At 40.3% G+C, this 14,509-nt stretch overlaps 1 protein-coding gene across 3 annotated transcripts in view; it reads right to left on the reverse strand.

Moving 5' to 3' along the window:
* LOC106081078 (uncharacterized) overlaps positions 1 to 13,807 on the reverse strand; it is a 131,467-nt gene extending 117,660 nt beyond the window's left edge. The window contains exons 1-2 of one of the 3 annotated variants that reach the window (XM_059364309.1): positions 13,453 to 13,807; positions 6,823 to 7,175 (exon numbers count right to left, since the gene is read on the reverse strand). In XM_059364309.1, the coding sequence (XP_059220292.1) occupies positions 6,823 to 7,037 (215 nt within the window). In that variant the 5' untranslated portion in view covers positions 7,038 to 7,175; positions 13,453 to 13,807. Of the gene's footprint in view, positions 1 to 6,822; positions 7,176 to 13,390 lie in introns of those variants that run through there. The other 2 variants (XM_059364308.1, XM_013242794.2) reach the window with 2 other exon arrangements.
* Between the last annotated feature and the right edge of the window lie 702 nt (positions 13,808 to 14,509).

Here is a 14,509-nt window from a genome sequence, read left to right on the forward strand (position 1 = left end):
GCCATTATCTCGAGGGCCCACCAATGGGCGCTCCAAGACTCTCATTTTTTTAACATAAGCAGGTTAACCTCAACTATAACCAGGCACAAAATCAAGAGTTCAGCCATTATTTTGAGGGCCCAGCAATGGGTGCTCTAGGGCCTTAATTTTTTGAACATAAGCAGGTTAACACATCAACTATAACCATGTAAAAGTTTAAGAAGATATCTTTATCCGTTCAAACTTATTTCCACTTTTTCCTCCATCTCACTGTGCGACGTTAGGGCGCATGGCGTAAGAACGTACGACGTAATAACGCACAACTTAAGGACGTACGACGTAAGAACGTACAACGTAAGGACACAACAACGTGAGGACGTTAAAGGAAGCGCATTTATGCTAAGGGACAAACAATTTCAAAGCAGATCAAAAATATTGCTTAGGATATGGGGATATTTCGTTTCAGGTGCATACCGAACTTAAGAATTAGTTAAATCTTCACCGTAGTTCATTGATCGTTTCGCTGCTTTAGTTCCGCTCCTATTTTGTAGGCTATGAGTCACAACGTGGACAGTATAGTCGTCATGATGTGGCCTTCCCCGTTGTTGAGTAAACAGATTGTAGTTTTCCGTACGCTTCTGCGGTCCTTTGCTTCTCTACGCAGGTCCCTGCTCGGGCGCCACTGTAGCAATGCATAAGCGATGCTCTGTTCTGCGAAATACTCGGTCACGGGCTTTTGTCACCAAGCAATTCACAGCAACAGCTCATGCTTAATTCACGTGGTCCTCATAGAATGCTTCTTGCCTACGCACTGAGGAGGGCTTGCACTGAGGAGGGCTTGCTGATTCCGTTGTATGATCGGCGCCAACCAGCAATACATTCCGTGTGAGGTCATCGGCCGCTTTGTTCCCTAACACTCCTTGTTGGCCTAGGACACAGTAATACCTGAAAAGTTGTCCCAGCCTGCTGGTTTCGTTGTATGATCGGACCAGGTTCCATTGTATGGGGTCGTCGGCCGCTTCGTTTCCATGTCAACATTTTTTGGTCCAGGAGCCTGAAAAGTTTTCCCAGTCTGGACTTCACATAGTACCAGATTATTCAGGCCACCACTCCTACATCGACATCGCCTCAAGTACCTTTCGACCGCTTAGACCTCTGCCTGAAAGACGCTTCACCCTTTCAAAAGCCTTTATGATTCCCTAGTTCCCAGATGCCCTGACGCTCCTATTTGATTCTTCTAGCTCCATACAACAGCACCGACATTGTACCCTGTAACATGTTGATCATCCTGCGGTGGGCACAGTTCTCCAGAGCCCGATATCCATGGCTATGCAACGGCCGAACAACTGCACTAAACATCCAATGTACCCGACCTAAGACCGCAACTTTTTCCTATCGGGTTGCGACAACAGTCAGTCCCCTTTTGACGTTTTCCCCGACGCTCCTTCTCCAGCTTAGTTTCTGATCAAGAGTCACGCCCAAGTACTTGACCACCAAAGAGAGCGGCAGCTCTACACAACCCATGACAGTTGCCCTGTAAACACCACGCTTTCTCCTCCTGCTGAAAAGTACCACCTCTCCTTATGTGACCAGAGGAACTCATTGCGTAGTTGTGGCCAGAGGAACTCATTGCGTAGTTGTGGCCAGAGGAACTCATTGCGTAGTTCCTCTGGTCACAATCTTCCTAATCGAGAACCCTGCAAATTATGCTTTGAAAAAAAGGATAAAACCCTTTTTGAGGAGTTCTTTTGGGCCAATCGAAAAAAACCGCTCAAACCATTCTGCACATGTATCCAGGTATAAAGTACTTCTTTCCTCTCGGAAGCCAAACTAGTCTGGGGATAAAGACCCGCACAACTTATTTCGTCTAACATCGTGAGTACACTACTCCCTAAAATGGCAATCGATCGTGGCTTTAAAATCGACGATATGGCAAGGACATATTCAACTCTTGAGCCGATTACACCGTCTCGCACACATTTCTAAGAATCCACAGTACTTTTTTGCTCTCGAAAACCGACCCGATACTGAGAGAAAGTGCCTGATAAAATAGTTCGCTTAAGCTGGTGAACGCGTCTTTGAAATCGACAATTATGGCAAAGAAACACTTGACGCTCCACCCACTCACAAAATCCTTTACAAGTATCCAGGAACACGCTTTTGAAATCGACAGATATGCTAAGGACATACATACTTGGCGCTCCAACCGTTAACACTGCCTTGCGCACGCATCCAGCTATCCACGGTATTTTCATCAAACAAACCTCAACATCTCCTTCAACTGTCCCATTAACCTGGGAAAGTTCTAAACATTGCCACGACTATGTGTTTGAACTCAATCAACTAAAAAAACAACAGCAAAGTAATTAAAATTAAAAGAACGGTACTCGTTCTTAGGTCATTGGCCCAAAAATCTGTGCACGATCTGTTGGCCTTTAGTGCTCCACTTTAATTTTTTCACACTAGATACATATAAGCTGATGCCTTCCATACACACAAACATACATACATGCATGTACTTAGAGATAATTTGTTTTGTATTTATATTTACATACGTTCGTACAGCAGCAGCTACATAAAGCGCTCACTTTTGGTTCATAAACATGGCAAACACATTTACAACAAGGCAGGCAGGCTGGCAGTCAGCTCTTGTATCTTTTGTTTGTTTATTATTTGCTATGACCTCTTTACTCCCCATCTAGGCCGCTTCATCTATCTGTGTTTTATTTCGAGTTTTCTTCTCTCTATTATCTGCTCTCTTTCAGTGTTGTGTTGTTGTATTTTTTTTTTATTAATTTTCTTGGTTTGTTATTGTTTCCCAAATTGGGAGCCCAAAGTGGTGGTACTTGTTTGGCGTTTTGTTTTGTTTCGTTTCATTTCTGTTGCTGTTGCAGTTTGCTGAGGCTACGCGCCTCTCACAGGTCTTTTGACATTTTGATATTTGTTAGTCTCTATGGGTTTATTATTTTTCTCTGTGTTGATTTCTGTATGAAAAGCCGTTTTGACGCTTACGTCATTTACGAAAATAACATCAGAACGGCAACCATTGCTAACATTCTCATACCGCCTATAACTTGGCGAGGGAGCAAAAGAGTGAGAGCGGGAGAGTAAGACATTTAGGCAAGCAAAGAAACAACAATGAAATGTGAGAACATAACAAATGGTCAAAAGAAATTAAGAAATTGGTCGCCGTTCTAACTCCTATCCACAAGCGAGTATAGTAGAGTTCAGACCAATAGTGTTGTTCAGTGTTGCCACTGAAATGATAAAATGGCAAAGTATTGGGCAAATGTGAGACACCAGCTCTAAAGACCTGGTATAGAAATCAAAGGATGTAGATATCGGATATAAATATTATATGCACTCAGAGTGGTAACGGATTACCAACGTGCATAGGTCATGCGCCTTAGATGCTGAACGCTTGAGTTTGAATCCCGCAGCAAACAAAGTTTTGGGTAAATAATAGTCCCCAGTACAATAGGATTTAGATCGAGAAATATAGGAGAATGTTATTAATATCATATAAAAACTGAGTGATAGGCCTCATCGTTGCGCATTGATTATTCCATCTATGACGTTGAACTTCTGGGTTCAAATCCTGGTGAAAGCAATAGAAAAATGTCAACAATGCTTTAGTTTTCACTGACGCTGAGAACCTTCAGACATCCCAGACACAAGAGGTCCGACCTGTGTGGTGCTCATTGCTGTCGCGAGAAACTTAGCTGCGAGCTACTGTCCACAGGTTGTGGATAGTGGAATGCTTCATCCGGAGTAGCTGTAACTGCAGCGGAGAGTCTCAGTGAGAGGCCGGGTGGCACCGGCTCTTGCACAAATACTGAGTGCCTACGAGGCTCGATATGGCAAGGTGAGTTATTGGCGCCTTTAAATAACGAATAGCCACCCTGTTCTCGCGGCGATCGGTCCTTTGGACCGGAACGAACTTGCTCATCTACAACAGCTTGGCGATCTTCGTCAAGCTCTCATAGGAGAGCAAGCTCGTTCCGGTAAACGACCGATCGCCGCGGGTACATGATGACCATTGGTTATTTAAGGCGCCAATATCCCGCCTTGTCGTATAGAGCATCATAGGCACTTTGCATTTATTCAAAAGCCGGTGCCACCCGACCTCTCACTGAGACTCTGCGCTCGATACCGCTGATTGTCCGCGACTGCCGCTGCAGCTACTCCGTGTGGAGCATTTCACTATCCGGCTTCTCGTGACAGCGATGAACACCGAACAGATCGGACCTCAAAGTTCTAGATTGTGTGGTTCTCACGGCAATCCGGTGCCGGGACGTCGTCTTACCCACCAGAAGGCATGTTAAATATCTCGACACCAAATTACGCGGCAACAAAAGCGGTGAAGATAACGGCCCAATTACGGCTCTACCCCAGGCAGGCGCAAGCTAGTGATGGAGGTCTGCAATAGTATTATTCTGTATGGAAGCGGGATTTGGTGTAAATCCCTACAAACCAGACGTAGCCCTGCGTCTGGAAAGCGCTGCTTTCGGTACAGAGCACGGCCGGTCTAAGAGTTACATCATCTTACCGAACAGTGTCAGAACCCGCAATTCTCTTCATTGCCGGCATAGTGCCAATAGACCTACAAGGCCTAGAGCAAATGAAAATATATTACGCCAGAGTGAATACCCAACAGGAGTCCATATTGAAAGATATATGACAAGACACGCTGAGCATTTGGCAGTCAAGATGGAATAATGGCAAGCGAGGCAGATGGACCTTTGGGCTCGCCCCCGATATAAACAATCGATATGTAGAATGAAAGTTGACTTAAACTTCTATCTGAAGCAGGGAATATTTGAGCACGGATACTTCCGCAAGTACCTACACAGAATGGGAATATGCAGCTCACCATACTGCATCTACGAATAAGTTGACTTAAAGTTGGTGGACGAAGCAGATCACACGGTCTTCCGCTGTTGACGCTGGCACGACAAGAGGAGCAGATCAGTGAAATAAGAATGAAAAACCTAACAACGCAGATGTGCAGCAAAGGGGATAGTTGGAGCGCTGTGACAACTTTTGTCGAAGTGATGCTCAGGTCAAAGAATAGCAAAGAAAAGACAAAGCGACTGCTATATGGTGAAAGAGACGTATGGTGTGAGTGCCATAGGGAATCCACCAGAAAGTAATGCGAGAGCGGTGCCAAGGGGGCGTACATATCCCAAGAGACAAGGTGGTTTTTAAGCCGGTAGAGACCGAGCCCTGCATACCGCTAGAGCCAACGACCATCGTTGGATACTTAATTCATTTTCACAACTTATACTTAAAATAAAAAGAAGATTTGTTCAGGTAAATGCAAATTTGCCCATGAACATTCCATTAAGAAACTGGGACAAACTTCTCACGAATCAATGAATGCTGTTCGATTAAATTTTAAGCTCAATGATAGGGGACCTCCTTTTTATAGCCGAGTCCAAACAGCGTGCCGCAGAGCGACACCACTTTCGGGGAGAAGTATTTACATGGCAAAATACCTCACAAATGTATCCAGCATTAGGAGCGGATAACCACCGTTGAAAATTTTTTTGATGTACAAGTCAGAATTCGAACCCAGGCGATCAGCGTCATAGGCGGACATGCTAACCTCTGCGCTACGGTGGCCTTGTTCAGGTAAACTATGCTTAATTGTGTCCCTTTTATGGATCTACAACCATGTTAAGTTCTTTAATAAGCATTTTGATTTTTCATAGTCATTCTAGCCACTTCAAGGTGGGTTATGCGAGTAGGAAGGATATATGGGATTCAGACCATTATGAGCTAGACAAGATTATGTCTTATGTAAACCACAGAATAGAGCTATAAACACTACGGAGATATAAAATTGTTATAGATAGCAAAGCGGAGATATCTGAAGAATGTATGCAGAACCTGCCATGAATGCCCGTAATCTCTCTAGAGAAGAAGAACAAATCAGAAATTTATAAATGTCCTTTTCGATACTTAAGTGCTAAATCCTGAAATTTTTTTTCAGGTTTTACCATACAAAAATAAATTAAATTTTTGCAGAATTTATTTTTATACAAAATAAACTCGATTTCTTTGCTGAGTAATCGAGTGTGTGAGTGTGATGTGCACAATCATGCATACGCATGTACGCTTGTGTATGTCACTCAAATCCCCGAAAACGCAGTGTAAACGGACAGGATTTGTTTTTGGATTTAGTTAAATCCAAATAGAATACTAGGCATACGATGGATATGGTCTTATCTCAGTTTCTTTGACCTACTTGAAATTACTCTAAGAACTTCAGCCTCTTTATGTGTTCCAAATAAATTTGTTTTTTTTTTTAATATATTTTTAAGGATTTACAATCATTTTAAGTTATTTGTTCAGCAATGTCGTTCGACGACATTTAAAAGTGATTCCGATATGTTCCCGGACTTCGATCATTCTTTAGCTATCTTTCCCCCACAATACTTTCCATATACTTGAGAACTCTCATTTACCAAGATATGGCAACTCATAAAGAATATACGAATGACAGAAAGGGGATTCTGAAGTGTGGGTCATGCCAAAACAAAAGATTTCCTTAACTCGTCTCTAAGCATGAAGACAAAAACTTCAAGGCTCTAACAAAGAAGAGGGTTCCCTATTTTTAAAGCAATTTTTTGGAACATATTCAAGTCCTAGTTTGATAAATGCCTGCTACTTTCTTGTTGTTGTTTTTTTTACAGTCTACAGCTTTCTTGTTGGTTTTTTATTTTTGCCCATTAGAGTGTGTTGCTTAGCATTGTGCTTTTTGTCTGCGGCAAACAGACCATTTAAAACTTCATTCAAGTTTAATTTTCAATTTTTCTTTATCTGTGTATTTATATTTACCTGAAAAATGCTTTCACCATTTTCATGCTGGTCATGGAGGCATCTGATGACGAAGTTGCTCTTCGTAACATGGAGTAGTCAGAGAATGGTGACGGTGGCGCCACTGTTGCCTTTGTCTTTGTTGTAGTTGTTGTTGGCCTAAACAACTTGGACGATGTTGGTGCTTGTAGTGGCGGCGAAGTTGATGACGATGGCAAAGAATTTTTTACGAACATATGTTTCGTTTTTGTTGTTTGTTTATCGGTATGACTGTTTTTGTTGTTGGCGATTTAAAAGGATTCTGGTTAAACGAAACACTTCACATTTCTATGACCATTTTTGTTTTTGGCTTGTTATTTTTCAAATTGTGACAGCTGTTTGTTTCAACGATAACGGATAATGAAATGAAAATACTTGTTATGAAATACACTCAAAGAAAAATGTTTACAACAGACCAATGCTATTTGAGCAATGACTCGTTTTATATCGTTTTGAAGAACACCTGTAGTGGGTATAAAAACGAGTCGTTTTCACAGCATTATAAAGGAAAAACGAATCGTTAACAAAACCATCTTAGGTCTGAAGGCCTTATAAGTCATCTGAACTTCATATTATAGCTGATAGGTTGATAGACGGATGATAAATATGGAGAAATTCCGATAAGGGTTGTATAAAAGATCTTCTCAGCAGACTTTATAAATAGTACGATCTTACTGGGTACATAGTCAAAAAGTTATAATTGGAGCTCAAAAAGATGTTGAGAAACATCATCACAGTCATTCTGACTGAAACATCATCATAAGCATTTTGTGTTAATAAATTGAATTACCATGTCTTATTTCGAGATTTTACTTCTTATTAAGGATCTACAAGCATTTTAAGTTACATGTTATTTAATTGCATTTAAAGATAAACGCCAAGTCTAACATGCATACTTTAAATGCAAGTTTTGTGGGATAGGGCTGCTAGTCCAACGATAAGTAGTGCCACGGTAAGATTCTGAGAAGTTTGCCTACCTAGTCCTAGTGAGGAATTATTTGAGGACTAACTCCAGGTAGAATAAGCTGGTGCCCATTACGATAAGTAGTGCCATGTAAGAGTTCCTGAGGAGTTTACCGACCTGTTGTAAATGAGGGATTATTTGAGGACTAACCCCAGGAGGAAGAAACTAGTGCTCTTAACTCGTTCAGAGTAGATATTGAGATTTTGACCCTCATCTCTAAATTTTAACCACACGGCAGTTGTGGAAACAGACAAGAACAGGTTTAGCCCTCATAATTCTCGACTCAAAACTGCAAAAGGCAAAAGAAAGTCTTAAGATAGATGGTGAAAGACACTGTCCATATTTTTCTCGTGTGGGAGGATGCTCGGTAAAAAATCGAAACTTATCGAGACCCGTATGACACATAGGGCCAAAGAATGGTTAAAAGCTAGAGGTAGACTTATAGTTGAAAGTTGCAGAAGATTCATAGACGCGTGCATTGGAATCTGCAGAGTAGGTTGGATTAAATTTGATGCTGAATTAACAGCCGTTTGAGATCTAAATTTGGAAAAGAGCTGCCGAGGTTTTGCTTAGGCTGAGGAAACCAAGTGTGCTGAAGGAGGACTGGTAGGCCCATAATTTCATTTTGGATTGAACAGGGTAACGCCTATGACGCCGAACGCCTGGGTTCAAATACCGAAGTGAACATCAGAAAAATTTTCAGAGTTGGTTTCCCCTTATTAACGCTGGCTACATTTGCAAGGTGTCGCTACATCTACCAAATGGTGTCGCTATGCGGCACGTCGTTCGGACTCTGCTGTAAAAAGGAGACTCCTTTTTTGAGCTTAAAAATTAAACGGACTCATTGCACTCATTGATATGAGAGAAGTATCCCCTGTTCCTTAATTGAATGTTCATGGGAAATTTAGAAGTAGTAAAGGGTGATTTTTTTGAGGTTAGGATTTTCATGCATTAGTATTTGACAGATCACGTGGGATTTCAGACATGGTGTCAAAGAGAAAGATGGTCAGTATGCTTTGACATTTCATCATGAATAGACTTACTAACGAGCAACGCTTGCAAATCATTGAATTTTATTACCAAAATCAGTGTTCGGTTCGAAATGTGTTCATTCACCGTAACGTTGCGTCCAACAGCATCTTTGAAAAAATACGGTCCAATGATTCCACCAGCGTACAAACCACACCAAACAGTGCATTTTTCGGGATGCATGGGCAGTTCTTGAACGGCTTCTGGTTGCTCTTCACTCCAAATGCGGCAATTTTGCTTATTTACGTAGCCATTCAACCAGAAATGAGCCTCATCGCTGAACAAAATTTGTCAAAATTTGAACACATTTCGAACCGAACACTGATTTTGGTAATAAAATTCAATGATTTGCAAGCGTTGCTCGTTAGTAAGTCTATTCATGATGAAATGTCAAAGCATACTGAGCATCTTTCTCTTTGACACCATGTCTGAAATCCCACGTGATCTGTCAAATACTAATGCATGAAAATCCTAACCTCAAAAAAATCACCCTTTTTAGGCCTTAAGTGTATTCGTGTACTCAAAAATTTGTGCAAATTTGTACAAATTATTACTGGAAGTCGTTCGCATACTTCATTTGCTAGCAGAAATCGCATGAAAGGGATCGACCAAGGCGAGGAAACACATAGCCAATCTCGCATATATGCTTAAGACGGACTACTGAACGTTAGGTATGGGATAACCATTGCGAAGACGGGCTTAAGGTGAAAATCTATTCTTAGCTGCCTGAATTACCAGAACTCTCGACCTGGCAGCAGCTGGAAAAGGGTGAATAGATTAATTGCTATGGATTAAAGGACTACTACTACGAGGAAATCTTCTACCTTTTGAAGTCAAAATGTAAGTGGAGAGTGAAATTATGAATAAGCTGCTATTTAAGGATTTACAATCATTTTAAGTTATTGTATTTATTACCCAGGTTGCAGATAATATCCATAGAAAACACATGCCGAATAATGAAGATTGATCTCTGTGATACTAGACCATGAGATCTTGATCTTAACGGATGGCTTCAAGATAGATTTTGAAACGGTAATGTAAGGGCTTACAGGCGAGAAACGTCTCCTCAAAACTCAGGACTTACAGCAAGGACAGCAGGACTTACAGCAAACGCAAGAAAGGTCTCGACCTAGCATATATGAGACAAACTACCGAACGTAAGATATGGGATGATCACTGCAAAGACGGACTGAAGGTGAAAATCTATCTTAGCTGCTTAATTTACCAGAACTCTCGGCCTGGCAATGGCTGGATATATTAATTACTTTCGGCCAAACACTTGTCTCAGTGTGGAGAGTTCAAATTGTTTGGTGAATGGTAGATTATCTCTGTAATGAAGTCCAACGAAAACGTAAGAAAGGGCTTTACCAGGACTATAACAAAGCTTCTTTTTATGGATCTACAATCATTTTAAGTTATTTATTGCCCAGATCTACGCTTCTACGAGTATATTGGAGAACCTTAGACCATAATCTTTCCGAAGGGTTCCAAGATAGATTCATTACAGTATACTTTCCATTTTCCAATTTTCTCCATGTCGGTATATTTTTGAGACTCCTGACAATCATACAGTCTTTCAGGAGGAGTTCATGTCCTGGGAAGAAATCTTCAAGCACAGAAAGTTTTGGTGGCTTTGTGATCTTATATAGGTGGACGGTTAGGTGAAAAATAGTGCTGGAATATGGAGCATCTCTAAAACATTTTCCAAGCCCCTTCTACTCAAAGCCATGGAACGCGTTGTCGATACCATGATAAAGAGTAGGACATCCAGCGAACTGCTCAAATAAAAACAGCATGCCTATGCCAAAGGAAAGTTGGTGGAGACCTGGCCCTGCACGAGGTTGTGCATTAAATTGAAGAAACCTTCGATGTCAAGACGTACACGTTGGAGGTGTGCATTGACATCGAGAGGACTTTTAACAATGTGCGGACCGACACACTAATTCAATCCTTAGACTTGTACTGGGTGGACCGGGTCCTTAGAGACTGAATAAATCACATGCTAAGGAACATTTGGATAAATTGTGGGTCCCATGACATAAATATAAGGAAGGAAGTGGTACAAGGCACTCCACAGGGGACAGTTTATTGTCACTCCTATGGGTGACCACCATAAATAAACTATTACGGATGCTGACTGAGGAGGGATTTGAACCCGCCTGCGTAGTCGCAGACGATGTTATAATAGTTCTAAGGGGTAAGGATCCGAACAATCTTATAAAAATGACGAAAGGGTATTGGAGATGGCATACGCTGGACCTAGGGGTATCAATGTTAACCCAGAGGAGAGACGAAGGTGGGCCAATTTGACGCACCACGTTTCCTCAATAGAACGATTTCGAAACCTGACAAGGTCAAATACTTAGGAGTGATCTTGGGCAGGAAACTGAATCGGAAATATTCCATTAAGGAGCGTACCAAGAAAGCTCATAGAGTGGGGAAAAGATGTTACGTAAGAATAATTCAACAGGTTCAGAGAACATGTTGTCTTGGCATTGGCGGAACAGTGAGGACCACACTCACTAGGGCACTGGAGACCATAGGCTGGAAATGGGTCCTGAATCCGTGGTTAGTCCAATGGCTATACATCAGCGTGATTAGAGCAATATTTACTTATGCCACAGCAGTTTGGTGGGCTGCGAGGGAGAATGAGGAGCGCACCAGGGCACTGGAGACTATTCAGATATCCGTCCTATTGACATACAGATAAAGTGTGAGGCAGCCACTGCGGCTATGAGGATAAAGGCGATGGAAGAATGGATAGAGGATAGGAACAGTTCATACCATTGCGGTATAATCGAGGCGAAGACAGGAAACCTGCAAGGAATGAAAGAGGTTTCCTATCGGATTCCTCAGACAACACTTGATGTCAAAGGCGTGGCACAGTCTTGGGTTGATGGAACTATAGGAGATATGGATGGATCAGAGTGGGCCTGGGGGTCTACATCTGTTTCGACTGCAAATGCAAATTTTACCCATGAAAATTCCACAAAGGAACAGTGGCTAACTTCTCACATATCAATGAGTGCAGTCCTATTCAAGTTTAAGCTAAATGAAAAGGGGCCTCCTTTTTATAGCCGAGTCCGAACGGCGTGCCGCAGTGCGACACCTCTTTGGAGAGAAGTTTTACATGTCATAGTACCTCACAGATGTTGCCAGCATTTGGTGGGGAAAACCACCGCTGACAATTTTTTTTCTGATGATCTCGCCAGGATTCGAACCCTGGGGTTCAGTGTCATAGGCGGACATGCTAACCTCTGCGCTACGGTGGCCTCCATGTTTTCGACTGCCTAACTATAACACGGACCTGCAGACGAAGATCCGGACGGTCACGAAATGCTTGAGTTTGAGTTTTGTTAACGGGAGGACGTCGAGTGCGAACATTTTTACGGACAATAAACTGGCCATATGGGCAATATTAACTAGAAAGGTAAGTCTTAGAGTGTAAGATAGAAGAGATTTAAGCTTTCTCTGAGAATGGCACCATCCGCATCGTTTAGGTGCCGGGCCATAGCGAAGAAAGACCAGAAGGGCACTGGGGACTATTGTAGATATCGGTCCTATTGACAATACAGATTAAGTATGAGACAGCCACTGCGGCTATGAGCCTTAAGGCGACGGCAGAAAGGATTGAGAAAGGAATGGAAAAGAATTGCGATCGCATACTTGAGACAATACTTGAGGTCGAGTGCGGGATCCTACAGACAGAGGCACAGTCTTGAAAATTATTTAACTTTGTTTGCAGTGTTGCATTTTTCAGCGTAACACACAAAATCAAAGCTGAAGGGGCCCATTCAATCGATTGCCTGGCGGATTTTTTCTTTCTAAAATGATCTATGAATAAAATACCAAACTCGACATGGCCGATTTTAGGTCATTTTTCTCTGAGTGTATCATAAAAATTTAAAGAATTCAAGAACGCACGAAACAAACAGATTGCCTGCTGTTGATATGAAAGTAACGGCAAAATTTTCAAGATCTCTTTGATGATTACACTCAGAAAAAAGTCTTAATTTGTTCCATTTAATTGAAATATCGCAAGTAAATTTTTTCTTATTTTTTAATTTTTTCTCAATTTTGGAAGATTTCTTTATTATTGCTATCACTGTGTAAAATATATTATTTAGTGGAATATATTTTATATATATTTTTTTTGTTCAGCTGACTGTTTTTCTGAGTGTAATATAGATATTAGTCTTATTCGATATTTTTAAGTTAAACTTTTTTTGTTTTGTTTTTACTGCATAAAATATTTGATTTTGTCAAATTTTTTTGGGTTTAATTTTTTTGTCAATTTTTTTTTTCTGAGTGTATTATAAATATTTTTCTTATTCGATTTTTTTTTTGTTTTCAAAGGCCTGTCATTGATAAAAAAAAAAACAATCAGAAAATATGGACATTCTCATACACACGACACGAAGGCACAAACAGACAGACGTACGGCGGCACATGGTTAGCCCGAGTCATGAATCACCACCATTGGATATAACATTACGCAAAGAAAAAACGAATTAAAACAAAACCCATTTTTTCTCTGTGTTCTTGACTCTCATTCACCTTTGTTGTTATTGTTAAGACGTAGCGTAGCCACTGGACAACAACCAGAACAAAACACTAACCCATTTGTTGTTATTGTTAAATTAATTTCATTAAAATTTTACAGAAAACGGCACTTGGTAGGGCACTCTTCACCCTGGATATCAATAAAAACCGTAACATAACAACATTACCGACCCACCAACCATCCCAATCATATGAGAGTTGTTGTTATTTTATCGCACAAAAGGTAACAACAATAACAAGTATTTCATTTTTACATATATATTTTGTATCCAGAGGAATGTTGTGCCATTTATAAACAAAGTCCACGACGATAAATTGTGTTTTTTCTTTCGTTTTTTGCAGAGCTATGGAATTGGAAACCAACAACGGCGACGACAATTTGCGAATAACAAAAAAAAATATGATTTTTATATATTTTTTCCACTTGCCTCTCCTGTCCTAAACCATGAGTAAACTAATTTATTGTACACGAGCTATTGTGTGATGAACAGAGTTTCTTTTTTGTTTACGCGAGCAATGTGAAACGGCGATGAGAAATGAACTGAGGCAACCGAAAACATTTGTCAAATGTGCTGAGCGAAGATAACAAACAAAGAGACATCGGCACCACAGCAATAAAAACAATAATAACAATGTGTACTCGCTGCTATGCTATCTGAATTGGGACCATTGGCTGGTGAAAAAAAACCAAAATGAACTCTCGAATAAGAGTGGTTGCATGAAGTTTGGGGGGAAAATCGATAAATAAATACACACTCTCTCTCACTCACACACACACTCTAGTTCAATGTGAACAGTATTTAGTTATCGATAAAAGCGTGGATTAGACGCCCAACAATCAAACACAATGAAAAAGAGCGATTAGCGAAGCAGATAGGTAAAATAAAACAAAATAAAATAAAATAAAATAAAATAAAAAAAAAATAAAATAAAATGAAATAAAACAAAATAAAATAAAATAAAATAAAATAAAATAAAATAAAATAAAATAAAATAAAATAAAATAAAATAAAATAAAATAAAATAAAATAAAATAAAATAAATTAAAATAAAATAAAATAAAATAAAATAAAATAAAATAAAATAAAATAAAATAAAATAAAATAAAATAAA

Source organism: Stomoxys calcitrans, chromosome 3 (assembly GCF_963082655.1).
Source record: "Stomoxys calcitrans chromosome 3, idStoCalc2.1, whole genome shotgun sequence".
Classification (NCBI taxonomy): domain Eukaryota; kingdom Metazoa; phylum Arthropoda; class Insecta; order Diptera; family Muscidae; genus Stomoxys; species Stomoxys calcitrans.